Raw genomic sequence first — 19413 nt, forward strand, 5'->3', positions numbered from 1 at the left:
TTGGCCACACACAATGCCTTCGCTCAGAAAGCGTGAAGTCTTCAAGCCTCTACTATCCATTACATTGCATGGAGGGAAGCCACCAATACTGCAGCTTCCCAGCGGCCCAAACCCGTCTGGAAAGAGACGCCGTCCCGCTCCGTGAGGCAGAACATTGGAACCGCAGCCGTGTCGGACCGCGATTGGCTGGGTGATGCTTTTACCAGCAGCGGGATGTCAACATGCATCTTGTGGGTCACTGTAGGATGAGCTGGGGTCCCAGTGGAAACAAGAGGAAGATGAACTGATGAAACCAAAACTGAGATTTCACACAAAAATCTCAGTTTTTCTCAGTTCGCAGTGGGGAACTAATAAGAGATTCATTCAACTACTGTCATTTTTGGGTTCAAATGGTTTCTTATAGAGTCAGTCGGGTTTGTTTGGGTGATTGATTTAAATTAATTGAAAGTAAATAGATTTTTTTCTGCTGGCTGAATTCAGCTGAAACGAGACGTCTCAGGAGGCTTGAGGAAGCGATGCACATCTGGAACAGCTGTTGTGTCATGAGCATTAGTCATGTGGCATTTCATAGCTAAATATACAGCAGCTTTATCTGAGGCAGCTGTGACATCATTCTCATTAATTTCACTTCACCCATAATGCAGTGCGGCCCTTAGGGAGTCACTGCATTAACACTACAATCATCCTTTGTCCTGAGTGAATATCTGTCATGCTGTACAGGCGAAAATGACGTCAATCTCAGATCAGCTCAGACAAAGATCTCACGGTAAGCGATGGCGATCAATAACACAGGGTTGGGGCCATTCATGAATTGAATTGAGAATGAATGGTAAATTCCAATTCACTTCCTGGAATGGAATTGGAATTGGAATTGCATGCAGCTGACAGGAAATGGAATTGGAATTGAATTGGAATGCCAGGAAACAGAATTGAATTCAAATAAATTCCACTAAAGTTGCTAAATAAAACAATTTGACTTGATTTGCTTAATAGTTTATAGTACATTAAATATTGTAAATCACATAAACAACAAACACATAAAAGAAACACAAAGTGCTGTATGTTTAGTATGTTAAGCGTGATCATTTCACATGCCAAATTTCAGGAAATGATGATAATTCGATGCAATAAAAAGTGAATGAAATACATGAATGAACATGACTAATTTTTTTGTGAGTGAGACATAATATATGTGGTAATCATATATTGAATGTATAGTACATCCAGAAACTCATCACCACTGTCATTCAATTATTAATTCATAATGTACAGTTCTCATTTTTATTTACTTGCATTTGATCAACTCTATTTAATACATGGTATTTGTAAAGCATCATAAAGTTCAAATTTATGTCTCTAAATGTAATCACAAATAAATGCTCAGAAACAGCAATAAACAGAATTCAGTGGAATTTCCCTGAATTGAATTCCACTTCCTGTAATTCCAATTCAATTCCAACTCTGTTTCCTGTAATTGTTGTTGAATTCCAATTCCAATTCCATTTCCTTCTTTGAACTGGAATTGTTGAGTTCATTCCTGAATTGACCCCAACCCTGCAATAACATGTTTTGACATTATATAGTGTTTCTAATCCACATTTCCTTTCCAGAGACAATTGTGGATCAAAACATATAGAAGAAAAGAAGAATGTGAAGAAAGAAGAGCAAAAGATGCAATGTGGTAAATGTTTTCATAATTAACTGTAATACTTACTGATTCATGTAAGTCAGTTGCTGCGTCCTAATTCGCCTACTTATACTATGCACTAAAAGTATGTACTCTTTTTGTAAAGAAAAAGTACATACTTTTGAGTATGTAGCAGAATAGTAGGCAAGCTTTGGGACATACTACTTCGTCATAACTGCTTCTTTAACGGACGCTCTGTTGCTTAGTTACCTGAATCCTGTCACTATTTAAACTGCCCTGTCAATCATCACAGTTAACATTATCTACATTTCGTTTAATTTGTTTTCCTACCGTATTAGAGAGAAATGAAGAGGCATGTTCTTTCAAGAGTCTTTCATGCCGAGAACTCTGCTCTTGTGTTTGCAATAATGATGCATTTAAACGTTAATAACCAAACATATCATTATAAAAGTTCATAATGTTGCTGCACATGAAATATAACGCGGATAACATTAAATAAATATTTTTATCAGGTTACACATTGATTATTTATCACTCAAAAACCTTTCTCTACCTGTTCGTTGGTCGCGCATATCCTCCATGTTTGTAGTTTTTTTAACACTTTTTATGCGTGTTTGTAGTTCTAATCGAATCCTCGTTCACAGCGCAATGTGTTGTGGGCAATATTAGCCGTTAGAGTGTGCATTGATCCGCACTTCGAAATCCGAAGTTAAGTAGTACACCATCCGGGAATCTTTGGAATACTTTTTTAAACATACTACGATTTGGGACATACCAATTCTATTTTCGAATACTATTCAGGACGGATGCGAATTGGGACGCAGCAAGTGTTTCTCAACAGGGGCGGTACCGCCCCCAGGGGGTGTTGGGAGAGCATTGGGGGGCGCTGAAAGCAATAATTTTGAAAGGGGGGTGTTGAGGTGTTTTTGGGGGGCGTTTGGTTAAGACGAGTTTAAACTGAATATGTTTGAGCTGAAACTTGCAGAAGAAAACGGTCTGCCACATCCTAATGCCATTTCTACACTGGATGCATCAAAGTGCACTTTCTATATCTATTTGTCAACTTGTCTGCAGCATAAGCGCACGGAATGCGCGTTTACTGTAGCGCTCGCGCTCAGTTACTGAATGACAGGTTATAACGGGATCCATGTGCTTTAACGCAACTTGTTGCGCCGTTCACGGCCAGTGTAGCAGTGTTAAAGTCCGAAATTTTCGTGTGCGTTTTTTCGTATTCATAATCCTAAAAATTCGTCACACACAGAAAGTCCGATGGGTATTAATTCATCCGTTGTTAAAAAAAAATGCAAAACAACACGAAATAGAACGATGTTGTTGTCCGCTCTCTTCTTAAAAAGAGAAACAGAGGAATGAGGGAATACTTTTAAGGTGCACCTCCTTATTAATAAACTGCGGGATTATCCCTGGTGATTCAAAGTTTATTTCAGGTTGTCAGTAATCTTTAATGCTTTGCTAGCATTACTGGAGCCACATATTAAAGAAGACCACTAATTTTTTGCGAACTCAGCATACAATGACCTTTACAGTGCTTGTGCTGCGGGACAAAGTGAATGAACTTGGCAGACGCAATTCTGGATTTTGGCATTCGCTTGTACGGTGGCTCTGAACTGTCAAAACACCTCTCAAAATGCTTGCTACAGATGCGAAAAACTCAAAAAATCAAACCCGATCCAATTTTTTTTATGATGGACGAAAATTAAGGAGGCAGTGTGCAAGTGTGATTAACTTTACGTGAGGTTTTTATTTTTGAACGTGCGAAAAATTCAGACGAAAGATTCTGACTCAGTGTGACTCATATTTGAAATAAAATGATGTATGGGTTAATGTGGGCTGTGTTATGGGTTTAGATAGGTTACATGCTTTTAAAATAAGCCTATGTATTATAAATAAAGTATACAGTCGTGGCCAAAAGTTTTGAGAATGACACAAATATTAGTTTTCACAAAGTTTGCTGCTCAGCTGCTTTTAGATCTTTGTTTCAGTTGTTTCTGTGATGTACTGAAATATAATTACAAGCACTTCATACGTTTCACAGGCTTTTATCAACAATTACATGACATTTATGCAAAGAGTCAGTATTTGCAGTGTTGGCCCTTCTTTTTCAGGACCTCTGCAATTCGACTGGGCATGCTCTCAATCAACTTCTGGGTCAAATCCTGACTGATAGCAACCCATTCTTTCATAATCACTTCTTGGAGTTTGTCAGAATTAGTGGGTTTTTGTTTGTCCACCCGCCTCTTGAGGATTGACCACAAGTTCTCAATGGGATTAAGATCTAGGGAGTTCCAGGCCATGGACCCAAAATTTCAACGTTTTGGTCCCCGAGCCACTTAGTTATCACTTTTGCCTTATGGCACGGTGCTCCATCGTGCTGGAAAATGCATTGTTCTTCACCAAACTGTTGTTGGATTGTTGGAAGAAGTTGCTGTTGGAGGGTGTTTTGGTACCATTCTTTATTCATGGCTGTGTTTTTGGGCAAAATTGTGAGTGAGCCCACTCCCTTGGATGAGAAGCAACCCCACACATGAATGGTCTCAGGATGCTTTACTGTTGGCATGACACAGGACTGATGGTAGCGCTCACCTTTTCTTCTCCGGACAAGCCTTTTTCCAGATGCCCCAAACAATCGGAAAGAGGCTTCATCGGAGAATATGACTTTGCCCCAGTCCTCAGCAGTCCATTCGCCATACTTTTTGCAGAAGATCAATCTGTCCCTGGTGGGTTTTTTTTTTGGAGAGAAGTGGCTTCTTTGCTGCCCTTCTTGACACCAGGCCATCTTCCAAAAGTCTTGGCCTCACTGTGCGTGCAGATGCGCTCACACCTGCCTGCTGCCATTCCTGAGCAAGCTCTGCACTGGTGGCACTCCGATCCCGCAGCTGAATCCTCCGATACGAATCGGCCGATCATGCTTGCGCGTTTTGTCAGTAAAGCCGGTTCTGTAATCAGCGGTAAATGCCATCAGGTGCGTGATTTCACGTTGAGCCGTATATACTACACACAGCCGTTGTTCACTGACGAGCTGCGCACTTTCACACTGATAATGAACATTGATTTGTGCAGCTCGTCGGTAAACAACGGCTGTGTGTAGTATATACGGCTCAACGTGAAATCACGCACCTGATGGCATACCTGATATCTATAAATTCTCAAAAAGGAGGGTATTTTCCAAGGGATAATTTTTTGTTTTGTTTTTTTTACTGAAAGCTAATTAAAAATATCCAAACATATCACAACAGTAAAAAGGGTGTTCAAGAGTTCCAGAAATGGAAGAACAAACTAAAATCACTTACGTAAAAATGTCCTTTTGGATATGTTCTAAACAGGAATTTTTAATGAGTCTTTTTAAATTTGGGGCAATAAAGTATATCAGCATCACAACAACACTGAAGCTGTAGCAATGAAAATCAACAATTTGCTTAAAAACTCTGTAAATGAATGTTATTACTGTTTTTTATATATATATATATATATAATTTACTGTAAAAAAGTACATCACTGTCTTTTTTTGATCAATTCAATGCATCCTTGAATTAATTTCGTAAAAATTGTAATGACCCCATACATTTGAATTACTATAAATACAATAACAGTCCTTATTATAAACACAAAATACTAATAATAATCAACTTTAATATTCAGCGAGGACAATTAGACTATGATTTATTTGATGGGGGGCGGTGAGGGACCTGAATAATGGGTAGGGGGGCGCTGGCCCAAAAAAAGGTTGAGAACCACTGATGTAAGTGTTTTCGTGAAGGTTTTGTGGTAACTTCTTCCAGAGCAAACGTTTGCAGTTTTTCCATCTTTGCAGTTGAGTCCGCTCTCTAAAGACTGATCATATTCAACTCCTCTCTTATTATCTGTGAAGTGGAAAGCAATAAAATGACTTATCATCTCCTACAGCCATAATCCCTCCCATAAAAGGCACATAAAAGAGAAAAATCACTCGTGATGGCCTCAGTCTGGAGCTGGAGATCTTCACGGCATCAGTTTGAGCTCATTGCTTAAACGAAAGACAAACAAGAAAGTCATTGCATTACTTAAAGTAACTGATTGTATTAGTTACTTTTTAGTAATGTAATACATTGCTTTACTTTAGTGTTACTTTTAGTCACCTGGGCTGGGTTTGCTTATTTGTTTTTAATAACAAAAAACCCAAAGGTTATTTTTTGTCAGCTGTAAAGGAAACGCTTCTGAAGGGCAGTACTAAATGAACAAAAAAATTATATTTAGGCAAAATAAGAAAATGTACACATTTCATTCTGTTCAAAAGTTTACACCCCTGGCTCTTAATGCACCGTTTTTCCTTTTGAACCTGAGTGTTTGAACCTTCTGTAATAGTTGCATATGAGTCCCTCAGTTGTCCTCAGTGTGAAAAGATGGATCTCAAAATCATACAGTCAGTGTTGGAAAGGGTTCAAATACACAAAAATGCTGAAAAACCAAAGAATCTGTGGGGATTTTTTCTAAAGAACAGCAGGCAGTTTAACTGTTCAGGACAAACAAGGGACATATGAACAACTTGTACACATACAACACACACATATACAGTAGTAAATTTAAGACAAATATATAACAAAAGAAAACATAACCACTCTTCTTACAATAACACAATATACTTTTAATACAATAATGGTAACAGGGTTGAAAAGCTGAGCTGAACCAGAAAAAGGTCAATTTAGCACAGATATTTATATTTAATTACAAAATAAAATAAATACATAAACTGATATTGATTTGATTTCTTCTTGGAACTCAAACTTCTTTTGACTTAATAAAAACTAATGCTGAGTCAAAATGGAGAGCAAACAAACTTTAAATTCAGACGTTGTAATGCATTGGTTTTATCGTTCAATGCTCTGTTTATGTTTGTACTTTGCAGTCAGTCATGATTAGACAGTTTTATCGTCTTCATTGGTCTTGGGCTGGCATCTTTCAAAAGTGAGATTTGCTAAGATGACTCAAATTTCCTGTCATTCCACTAAATAACTACATATCACATGCACTGAATGTACTCTCACTGAACACTTACCACCACTAATATGACTGAACACTGACATACTTTCTGTTGACATGGGTATTAAATTTGAGCAGAGGAAGAAGAACAAGAAGAAACTAGTGAATCATGAGTCATGATGACATTGATGGTGATGATTTGGTGTTTTTTTAAGCTTATAATGTAATTTAATTTTGTATAAAGGTCTTTTAGTGATTAATTGAGATTAAAAGAGTTTTCAAGCATGCTGGTAAAATTTTGGCCTGCATAGAAACATCAGTGTAAAGTTTAATGATGTGAGTTTCTTCAGCACCATGGACAGCGCCTGCTATTTATCTACTGGAGACTAATATTGAGCCCTTTCACTTATTATCCTACATGCAGAAGTGATTGCATACAGAACTGTGTCAGAAATATGATTTTATAACAATGGATAAGAATAGGTTAGTTTATATACAGCCTATTAAGTGTGTTATGCATTATAACAATTTTTGACATGTTTGAGTTAGCCAGATTATAATTTGCCTCAGAATTACATTTAGCATACAAAATTATATTTTTCATAAATAAAATTACACTGGTTATTAAAGTTATTTTCATGATAATTTAGCAGATTTCTCCCCAAATTTTCATTCATGTTATGCATATATGAAATATATGAAAGTAATATTTAAATTAAAAAGCATTTATGTTTATAGATGTTATGCAGCTTTTCATTTATGCTGATTTTAATAAAAACCATTGTGTCTGAACAGAATGATTCCAATAGGCCTATTAATACTTACATTATGTATTAGTGAGATTCACCTTGTTTGACAGCAGAGGGCTGTAAAGAGTCAGATGTTTATAAAATAGTACCAGCACTGAATGATGATATTTATATACCAAGATAGTTTATGTATTGATTTTCTATTCAGAATTAGACTTCCTTCTTGTTTTCCAGTCACACATTATAAAATTCATTGTAAAACGATAATGTATGTAGTAATTAACATTCAGCAGCTACTCATACCTGAAGAAGTGACTCTTGTTGTTTTGTTAAATATTGATACACTTACATAATAAGTGTTAACTATATTTTGTCGATGTACCAACCCATAATGAAACAGTACGAACGGCAAAAGTTTCAAGAAGAGCATTGTTTACCTTCAGTCGGTTCACGAGTGTCTGTTCACGCAGTCTATTAAACTTGTCATGTAAGCCTGCTGAAAAAAAAACAGCTAAAACAAGCCTAGGCTGGTTTAAGTTGGAAGTAGCTGGTTTTAGCTGGTGGTTTTCCAGCCTGACCAGCTAAGACCAGGCTGGAAAAGTGGCCAAAACCCCTCTAAAACCAGCCTGCTGACCAGCTATGACCAGCTAAAACCAGGCTGGTTGACCAGCTAAAACCAGCCTAGGCTGATTTTCTCACTAGGAAAGTTTAATGGTTTTGTCCTACTTTTAAGTAAAGATCATGTTTCATGAAGATATTTTGTAAATTTCCTACCGTAAATATATCAACACTTAATTTTTGATTAGTAATATTCATTGCTAAGAACTTCATTTAGACAGCTTTAAAGGCGATTTTCTCATTATTATTATTATAATTATTATTATTTTTGCACCCTCAGATTCCAGTTTTTCAAATAGTTGTATCTCGGCCAATTATCCTAACAAACCATAGCCTACATCAATAGAAAACTTATTTATTCAGCTTTCAGGTGTATGAATAATTTTTTTAATACCCATATGACTGGTTTTGTGGTCCAGGGTCAATAGTAAATAACATTCTACAGCTATTTATACTTGAACCTTTTAAAAAAAACTTTTGTTGCTGTAACGTGCATTCAGTGACTTTTAGGGACTTTCGACGTCTTTTGGCTCCCTCAGCACCTAAGGATAACTATGGACTATTCTAAAGATAGTTTAAAATACACTAAAGTAGTTTTGTTATATATTGATACTCTTAAGTATTAACTACATTTCGTCGATGAACCACCCCATAATAATCCAGTTCGAACGGCAAAAGTTTAAAGAAGAGCTGTTTACGTCCTCTCGCGACTTGTTAGGCAGTTTATGAACGTTTATTGTTATCAAACTTGTCATGTAAGTTCAATGGTTTAAACACGTCTAGCTAAATAATGTAAAAAGAATACATAAGGAATTCAAAATAGTTTGTTTTGTTGGTTTTGGGCCTCGAAAACTCAACAGGCCTTTCTAATTCGTTGTTTGACTGCAGTATAATTAAAGGTATAGTTCCTCCAAAAACGCTATAATGTGACACGGAGGAGAAGAAATGGTTAATAAAGTCGTTATTTTTGTTTTCTCTGCGCACAAAAAGTATTCTCGTAGCTTTGTAAAATGACTGTTGAACCACTAATGTCACATGGACTATTTTAACAATGTCCTTACTGTGTTTCTGTGCCTTCACCGTTTACCTTTGCTGTCTATGGAGGGTCAGAGAGCTCTTGGACTTCATCTAAAATATCTTAATTTGTGTTACGAGATTGAACGAAGATTTCACGGGTTTGGAACGACAACAGGGGGTGAGTAATAAATGACAGAATTTTCATTTTTGTTCAACTATGCCTTAAATGTGAGCATACAGCTAGAGAAAAGGGATCAACGTCTTACCTTTACCTCTAGAGGGAAGCATTATCCAGTTTAACACATCTTGTTGACATCTGTGTTGAGGACAGAATGACAAACTCTAGAGCCTCAGGACTGAGATCTGCTTGAAGCAAAGCCCAGATTTGTATTGCTCATTGGGTTACACTATAGTACATATGGCAAACATGATGGAAACAAGAACTGAATGAGGACAAATCTGCTAATTAAAATACCCCAAAATACAATTACATTCAAGATGCTGTGTTTGCAAGTTTAGGTTCTTGGGTAATCTTGTTTTAGGATGGATGTGTAGATATTTTTACAAGATCACAAGTTTTTGATGTGTATGACGCCTCCTGCCATTTTAAGTAAGCCAATTACATCAATTCAACATTGTTGCTGAAAGCTTTAGGCTACAATTTGTCTGAGAGTTGATTAACTTATTAACAGTTGTTAGAAATTTAGAAAAGTAATCAAAAATGTAATCAGTTGTACTTCAATAAAGTAACTGAAGTAGCTACAGTACTTATTGCATTTTAAAATAGATGCAATAAGTACTGTAAAAAATAGAGTAATGTGTAACATACTTTCCAAAGTAATCTTACTAATGCTGAAACTGACCAATAGAACTGGAACAATTCTTTTACAATATTAGCTTTCAATTTGCACTGCAATAACATAAATATTAAATACAGCTGCAAGCAGCAATAATCGGGGATCAAGCACTTGAAGGCATTAAGCACATTAGAAAAACCATCTTAATCCATGATTAAATTTTTTTGGGCAAATACAGGTAATTTACCATATAAATATTATGTTTTTTATATTATGTCTCATGTACTTTTGTTTTGTGATATTTTGAGTTTACCTTTGTGCTTTATAAGATTTGGGTAATTTTGGACAGTCCCCTTTTCTAAACGACCCCGTTATAGCATCCCAAAGAGTAAATTTCAACATTTTTGATAATTATTGACCCAGAGAGAATTGTACTGCAGTGTTTTGTTTTGTTTTTTTCCAGATTGAGCAAAAGACCTAAGACTAGTTCACAAAAGTTGGTGGTTTTTACATCTTCTTAATCATTTAATTAATGAACAATTTGATTGACAGCAGTGGTTCTAGAGGCAAATTTGTCCAGAATGAGTTCTATCATATAATACGAATATCGTGTGTATGTGTGAAAAATGCAAATGTACAATCGTTTAGGCCCTTGAAAAAATACAGTTACAAATTACAATAGATCATCCTCAGTGTAATCTGTCAAATTGACGGATGGCCTTCAGATTTTTCGGTCACTGATAAAAAACATTCTGTCAGTGACGGACAATTTTTGGGTAACGCGACCTCTGGTGTGGGTATAGCCATTTTTATGTTTATTCCCTCTTATACCACTACCAAGTGGCCAAACTCCACAATTTTTATCTTGTGACCTTAGATTGAGCTCTTACATAAGTGTTCTGAGTTTGACGAAGATATCTCATTCCGTTCAGGAGTTTTAGGCATTTTACTAAAAGTGGCCCTGCCCCTTCTGAACGTTTTGGCATCCCTTTGCGACAGTAAGTCGAAAGTTCAACTTTTTTTTGAGAATTATTGATATTCACTCTCCAGACAAACATTCTGCACTGGTTTGGTTCCGATTGAGTGAAAAACCTAGGACTAGTATGCAACTTTTGCAAAAAATCCAAAACACCCAAAGTTACAATAGATCATCCTCAGTGTAATCTGTCAAATTGATGGACGGATTTCCGATTTTTCCGTCACTGATTGAAAAATCCTGTCAATGACAGGCAATTTTCAGTTAACGCGACCTTTGGCGTGGGTATAGCCATTTTTATGTTTATTCCCCCTCACAGCACTACCAAGTGACCAAACTCCACGATTTTTGTCTTGTAACCTTAGATTGAGCTCTTACATAAAAGTGTTCTGAGTTTGAAGAAGATATCTCATTCCGTTCAGGAGTTTTGGGCATTTTACTAAAAGTGGCCCTGCCCCTTCTGAACGTTTTGGCATCCCTTTGCGACAGTAAGTCAAAAGTTCAACTTTTTTTGAGAATTATTGATATTCACTCTCCAGACAATCATTCTGCACTGGTTTGGTTCCGATTGAGTGAAAAACCTAGGACTAGTATGCAACTTTTGCAAAAAATCCAAAACACCCAAAGTTACAATAGATCATCCTCAGTGTAATCTGTCAAATTGACGGATGGCCTTCAGATTTTTTGGTCACTGATAAAAAGATTCTGTCAGTGACGGACAATTTTTGGGTAACGCGACCTCTGGCGTGGGTATAGCCATTTTTATGTTTATTCCCCCTTACAGCACTACCATGTGACCAAACTCCACAATTTTTGTCTTGTAACCTTAGATTGAGCTCTTACATAAGTGTTCTGAGTTTGGCAAAGATATTTCATTCTGTTCAGGAGTTTTAGGCATTTTACTAAAAGTGGCCCTGGCCCCTTTCAAACGTTTTGGTGTCCCTTTGCGACAGTGAGTCGAAAGTTCAACTTTTTTTTGGTAGTTATTTATATTCACTCTCCAGCTAATCTTTCTGCGCTGGTTTGATTCCGATTGGGTGGAAAACCTAGGACTAGTTCGCAAAAGTAGGTTTTGCAAAAAATCCAAAAATACCCGAAAATTGCCCAGGATTCTAATGACATAAGACACTTGGAGCCTGCTACTGACGGTTTAGGAGTTATGAGCAATTTCGTACTTTGCTGTAGCGCCCCCATCAGGCCGATTGTGGCGAGCCTTGGTGACATTGTAGGCATTAAGTTTCAAGTCTCTACGACAGGGGTGCCCAACCCTGTTCCTGGAGATCTACCTTCCTGCAGAGTTTAGTTCCAACCCTAATCAAACAGGGTCTGCTTTGGGATCAAAATTGATTCAGGTGTGTTTGATCAAGGCTGGAGCTGAACTCTGCAGGAAGGTAGATTTTCAAGAACAGGGTTGAGCACCCCTGCTCTACACAATCAGTTTTACGTGGAGATTGCCCAAAAAAATCTTTCAGATTTCTCTCTGCCATTCACCTTGACTGTTTTTTTTTTCTCTCACAGGTCCTGAGGTTTTTCCCTGTTTTTGCGTCCCAGGGGCCCGTACTCTCAGCCAGGTTGCCGGCCCTGCAGCGGGCAGATCGTGTCACATCCCAGAGCGTATTGATCCAGGTTCAGGTTTGCTGTCGTTCATCTATAAATACACACGGGGTGCTATCGGTGGCCTGCCTGAGGAGCGAGGATTCTCTCGTTGCCAGACTCTCTCTCTCAACCCTTTATCCCGTCCTCCTTCCCTCCGGACAGGCTATTTTTGAAGGCGATCTATAAGCCCCCCGGCACCCTGCCGGCCCGGGGTTCAGGTTCTAGGCTGTAGATCAATGGAAAGCTGCAGAACTGATGGCGGTGAGGGAAGACGCTCCACTTCAACCCACCCGTGGACTCAAGACCCTGTTCTTTCTCTGCAGGTTGAAAGAGTTAAATCTTCAAATCTTTCATCTATCTCTCATAAAAAGAAAGAGACAGTGAAAGAACCATACTGATGTTGCAGGGTCATCTCATTTGTATTCATAGCTATTGCTGTGAAAACTTTACAAAGAGACATTTTGTAAACACTGAGTACATACAATTTAATGTTGGGTATTGAACCTTTTTTGCTTAAAAGCAGCACAACACTCTTACAAACCTTTAATAGAAGTAATTTGACTTATAGGTCTTATCTTTTTCAAACCTTATAGCAAGGTGTACGTAAGCAAGCTGTTAAATCGCATTTTTTAATTCAAGACCTCTGGGGCATAGGCGACGCGGCCCAGTGAAGCCAACATAACAGGAGGCTTTTACAATCGATCCTTCATTACTGTACACCTATTAAAGACTCTCTCACAGTAAAAAAAAAACATTATCGTGCAGCTCAATAAATTCAAAGCCGCTTGACACAGACATTTCTTTTAATATACAATGCTGTACCAACCTTATGCTGGGGGAAGGGAATTAGTGAAGTATGCTGGGTTCTGGGTCAGGAAGAAAGACTAGTTCAAAAGAGCGTGGCATCCTCCTTGGGATACAAACACCATCTCTTATTTACAGCCTTGAATTGGCAAAACCTGTTTTGGAACAGACAGCAGGAATGTTTTGCCCACCAGCTACTGTGCCAAAGATGCTGGCATTAAAATTAGATGTAGTTCAGTCTGACACAGCGATGATAGATCTCTGTGATGTTGGAGACGAACATAAGCTGATGAAACAAAGTAGTACAAATCAATTGCCACACAGTCAAACAAAAAATTCTGTCATACACTCTATTATAATGGAGACAAATAAGCTACAAAATAGGGCTTGACATTCTTTGTAGTTCACATTTTCAACAATGTGTAACTGAAACAATGCTGTTTGTCAATCTCAGGAGGTCAAACATAATATTATATTTATTAATGAACCTAAAGTGAGTTTCATTTTCATTCTATAATTATAAATATGCAATTTAAAATTGATTTAAAAAAAAGTTTGGTGGTTTTTTTTCAACCCTGTTACCCATATGTTGTACATACTTTAGTAGTTTAAACCATGCTTGGTTTGATTTTATTTTCTAGCAATCAGCTTTAATAAATATACATAAAGGATAAAACACTAATAAAAATTATAGCTTAGAAAATCTTTAAGAATTTGCATATTTACTCTTTATTAAAAATGTTTAAGTGAAACAATGTCATTAGTCAATGTCAGTATGTCAAAACTAAATAGTATATTTATAAATGAACCCAAAGTGATTTATAGTTTGATTATATAATTATATATTTGTAATATAAAATTGATTTTATAAGAGTTTGGTGATTTTTCAACCCTGTTACTCATATTTTGGACATATATGAGTAACTATTACTGGATTTTAATATCTGGAAATCAGCTTTAATAAACATAAATATCGAAAACATTAATGAAATTCAGAGTGCATTTAAATTCAAAATATTGCTTAAAAATATGTAAAAATGTAAATTTTTTCTCTTAACAACAAGGTTTAAGTAAAACAATGTTTTTGCCAATCTTGCGAGGTCAATCAAAATATTATTATCATATACAAACCCAAAGTGATTTACATTTTAATTCTATAATTAAAAATTTGTAAAATACATTTGATTTTATAAGAGTTTGGTGCTTTTTCAACTCTGTTACTGATATTTTGGACAAATATAAATAGTATAAAACCATGATTGGTTTGATTTCATTATCTAGCTGTCAGCTTTAAAATATACAAAACATGTATGTAAAACAAATATGACTTAAAACTCTTTAAAAATGTGCAGTTTTACTCTTTTAACAACAATGTTTAAGTGAAAGAATGTTGTTTCTCAAACTCAGGAGGTCAAACAAAATATTATATTTATATATGAACTCAGTATGATTATGTATCCATTGTATAATTATACGTTTTTAACATAAAATTAATTTTATAAGAGTTTGGCGATTTTTCAACCCTGTTACCCACATTTTAGACTAGCATAAAAACTAGAAAAAATCTTTTATGTTAAAGAAAACAAATTGAGAAAACAAAATGCTTATATGTTTGTACTTACACTTTCACATTTTCTTTAAACAGGGAGATCATCCAATAACAGGTTTGAATAAATGCACACTGAAATGTATATGCATTGAAAAGTGCCTACAAAGTAAGCACACCAGACAGCTCTTAGGATAAATAATTTAATGCTAATATTACATCAATACATGTACACTCTCACAAAAAGTGAAAGAACCAAAAATTGCCATGTCCTCTCTTTCTAAACAACAACAAAAAAAAAAAACATCAACAGTCCTTTAAATATTGCTTAACTAATCTAAAATTCCCTTTGACAACAATAACAGATGCCTGAGAGTGGAAACCCTTAAATTAAAGTCGTCGGCACACGCTCACCGCAAACGCGCACACACACACTTTAAGTAAACTATAGAGGGGGGTCCTACATTCAGATCATGCACCCCCTTTTTAAAAACAACATTACACCACACTGTGAGAAATGCTTTAACAGTCCAAATGAGAGAAGTAGTGACCTAAATACTCTTTTGGTTTTGATAATTCATACTTATTATCAGTTTTATACAGTGTTTGGAAGTTCAGTGGTACATCGGTCGTAGCAAATTGGCTGCGTGTTAATAAACAGTCTGTGTGCATTAGTAAGAAGCGTATGATGAATTCTATACAAGTTCTTTTAACAATTGCGTACTGTATTGTGACAGTCAAAGCTGAGGTCCACCTCCGGTCTTGGCTTACTCCATCTAGTTTTTTGTGGGGTTTAAAACTAAGTCGCACTGCTAGACTTTTATTTGGCGTAGAAAATTGCTTGTTGTTGTCAATGGCTGAATATCATTTTAAGGGAGCTGTGGCAAGGCAATGGATTCTGAGTGCAGGCAAAGCCTAAGCTGCAACATAATCCATTAGCAAAGGATTCTGGGAAAGATAACCCCATGCACACGACAGCAAAGCACTTAAATCTAGATGTCTGTTGGTGTTCTGTAACAAAAACAGCAGTCTAGGCACTCCTAATGGAACAGACTGAAGGAAATGAAGAAAGGGTATGGGTATGAAGAAAGCTGAGGCTTGTTTGAGAACATTCACAAATACAGCACACCATTATAACGACAGATCAAACGTGAAAGCCGTTCGAATGGAAAAGATGAAGTGGAGAGCAGAACGAACAAGTGTTGGTGGGAAATCAAAGCATTTCTCTCAAACAGAAACTGTTATCACCGTCTCACAGATCAAATTGCATTTACGTCTCGGTGTAAACTGTCCATGTCCCAAAGCAGTCTTCTTTATCCTGTATGATGCTTTATAAATCCATAATAAAAGACATTTATCACATATTATATGACAGGTGTGTGTTACAGCTTTGTGTAGATGCGTTTCTTTTTCCTCGGTTTCTTTCACGTAGAAAATCATGTACAACAATCAGAAGCGACTGTAGGTTCTGCTTAGTGTGACACTACATGTTGTCATCTATGTCAAATATGGCTGTCAGTTCTGAGTATAAAAACATTAGCAAATACAGAGAGTGATGTGAAAAACTGTTCACTAGTACTGAGTTTATATCTTACTTCCTGATATGATAATATAACCAGAGCTTGTGGAGACACAATGAGAAAAGAAGAGACAAGAATGAGATGAGAAGAGATGAGAAAGGGACGCAAAGAGAAAAGAAGAGACAAGATGAGATGAGAATGAGACAAGAAGAAAAGATGAGAATGATACGAGAAGAAAAATGATGAGAATGAGACGTGAAATGAGATGAGAATGAGACAAGAAGAGACGAGAATGAGACGAAGAGAAAAGAAGAGATAAGAATGAGCCAAGAAGAGATGATAATGAGACAAGAACAGAAGAGATGAGAAGGAGACAAGAAAAGATGAGAAGGAGACAAGAAGAAAAGAGATAAGAATGCTACGAGAAGAAAAAGGATGAGAATGAGATAAGCAGAGACGAGAATGAGACAAGGAGACAAGAAGAAAAGATGATAATGATACGAGAAGAAAAAGGATGAGAATGAGACGTGAAAAGAATGAGATGGGAAGAGATGAGAAATGAGACAAGAAGAGACAAGAATGAGACGAGAAGAGATGACAATGAGACAAGAACAGAAGAGATGAGAAGGAGACAAGAAAAGATGAGAAGGAGACAAGAAGAAAAGAGATAAGAATGCTACGAGAAGAAAAAGGATGAGAATGAGATAAGCAGACAAGAATGAGACAAAGAGAAAAGAAGAGACGAGAATAGATGACAATGAGACATGAAGAGACAAGAATGAGACAAGAGATGAGAATGAGACAAGAGAAGGGATGAGAATAAGATAAGATGAGAAAACAAGAAGAGATGAGACGAGAAAAGAAGAGATTAGAAGACATGAGAATGAGATGAGAAAAGATGAGAATGAGACGAGAAAAGACAAGAATGACACAAGGAGAGGAGTTGGGAATAAAACAAGAATGAGACGAGAAGAGAAAGAGATGAAAATGAGACGAGAAAAGACAAAAATGACAAGAAAAGAGGAGTTGAGGATGAGACGAGAAGAGAATGTGAAGAGATGAGAAAAAATAACACAAAAAGAGAAGAGAATGAGATGAGAAGAGAGGAGATTGAGACAAAAAACTGAATAAAAAAAGACTAAAGTAGATGAAATGAGAGGAGAGATGAGGAGAGGACATAAAAAGAGTTCAAAACAGAAGAGCTGAACACAGAGAATAGACAAGGAAGAAAACAGAAGACTAAAATAGGTGAGTTTAAAGGACAGAAAACAAAAAAGCATGAGATAAAAACAGCCGAGAAGATGAGCAAAGACTAAATGAGAGGAGAGAAGATGAGACAATACAAGGTGATAGGAATATAGAGGAGGAATTGAGATGAAACGAAATGAGACAATATGAGGTGAAGCGAGAAAAAGAGATCAGAAAAATGGAATAGAGAAAAGAGGAGCCTATAGAAGAGAAGAGAAATAAGCAAAGAGGAGAAAATGAGGTGAGAAGAAATGAGAAAGGATTGAGACATCACCATCAGCTTTTTTGCTGCTCCTTCAGAAGCACCATGAGCGCGTGGCTCTAAACAGGATTTCATCCATTCATCACAAAGACGCCTGGGAAGAACTATTGCCTTGCAAGGCCTCGTTCCATTCGTCAGAGGACAAAGTGTTATGATACACCAGTGCAGATGGGCAATGCTGGCAGAACCAACAGCGACGGGATGGTGACCATACATGGACTGAGTGGAAACAATGAGTCCAACCTGAATATGTGTTTTTGAAGTGAAGTCTTTGGGGAAAGTGTACATAATGTGGATTTTTGAACACCAAATATGTGCGCGTGTACATGTGTGTGAGTGTGTGTGTGTGTGTGTGTGTGTGTGTGTGTGTGTGTGTGTGAAGGGCACACTAAGAGCTGGCTGGTTTGGTGTAATCATCCACTCCAGTGATAGTGGCCTTGCAGAAGAAGCAGTCCTTGTTATTCATCAAGTGCTGATTGATACAGGCCCTGAAATATAAAAGACAAAGTGAGTGAGGGAGCGAGAGACTGGTCCGTCAGTGACATTTAATCACTTAAAGAGTGCTGAGTCACGTCACAGTGTGAGTTATCTGTGCTACTCTTCATGATATATGTCAAGCAACTCAAAAACAAAATGATTCGTTTAGAGCAGTTTTGATGTATATGATTGGCACTGCACCAAATTCAATGTAGTCCTGAGACCACAGCGTTACTAGTGGACAGTACTGGGTAGTAACTGATTACATGTTAAACCAAAAGTAATCCAATAGATTACATTACAAACTACAAATTCCGTCATGCAATTTCTAATCAGTAATGGACTACAATTTGTAATATACCCAGCACTGCCAGTGGAATTACTGTAATGCAACATTACAGTAATTCTAATTACAACGGTAACATGACCCTAGTATTTTAGGCAGTGTTTGTGGTATATATAAGTAATGGCCATTGAAGCATTTAACGGCATGGTGTTAATCTCTTAAATGGAGAAGTGAATGGAAGACCGGAGCTGTTGATAGGATGTTGGCAGCAACTCACTTGCAGGATTTGTGTGAGCAGGGCTTGAAGATGGCTGATATGGAGTGTGCATAGCAGATCGGGCAGAGATCATCCTCGCTGGTTGGCTGTAAAAGGAAAAGATCGTGATTAAATCCATTTAAGAAGCGAATACACTGTGTGCTGACTTCCTGAAAGATATTCTAGAATGAAAGTGTTGTCAAATACACTGTTTTTCCTTCTCAACATTTCATGATATCTGACATTCCAAATTTTGATATTCCACAATATCTGACATTCCGAATTTTGACATTATATGATATCTGGCATTTTAAATTTTGACATTTCACAATGTCTGACATTGCGAATTGTGACATTTCACAATATTGGACACTCGAATTGTGACATTGCACAATATCTGACATTCTGAATTGTGACAGTTCAAAATATTTGACATTCCAAATTTTGACATTTAACAATATATGACATTCCAAATTTTATATATGTAATGATATTTGACATCCCTAATTTTGACATTTCACGATATTTGATATTGCGAATTGTGACATTTCGCAATATTTGACATTCTGAATTTTGACATGCCACAATATTTGACATTCCAAATTTTGACATTCCACAATATCTGACATTCTGAATTGT

The 19413-nt window shown here is 36.8% G+C and overlaps 1 protein-coding gene across 1 annotated transcript; it reads right to left on the reverse strand.

Moving 5' to 3' along the window:
- Window positions 1-14914: 14914 nt before the first annotated feature.
- Window positions 14915-18994, reverse strand: LOC141300648 (uncharacterized). The gene is made up of 2 exons (XM_073830943.1): window positions 18796-18994; window positions 14915-18243 (listed from the first exon to the last, which is right to left on the reverse strand). Exon 2 carries the CDS (start codon window positions 17523-17525, stop codon window positions 16317-16319), a length of 1209 nt encoding a protein of 402 aa, XP_073687044.1. The 5' UTR covers window positions 17526-18243; window positions 18796-18994; the 3' UTR covers window positions 14915-16316.
- Window positions 18995-19413: the final 419 nt, after the last annotated feature.

The sequence above is a fragment of the Garra rufa genome, chromosome 24 (assembly GCF_049309525.1).
Source record: "Garra rufa chromosome 24, GarRuf1.0, whole genome shotgun sequence".
Taxonomy (NCBI): Eukaryota; Metazoa; Chordata; class Actinopteri; order Cypriniformes; family Cyprinidae; genus Garra; species Garra rufa.

Excerpts from the sequence above, each read along its gene's own strand:
- LOC141300648 (XM_073830943.1), bottom strand. The coding sequence starts at position 17,525 with ATGCTTTTTTGTTTTCTGTCCTTTAAACTCACCTATTTTAGTCTTCTG.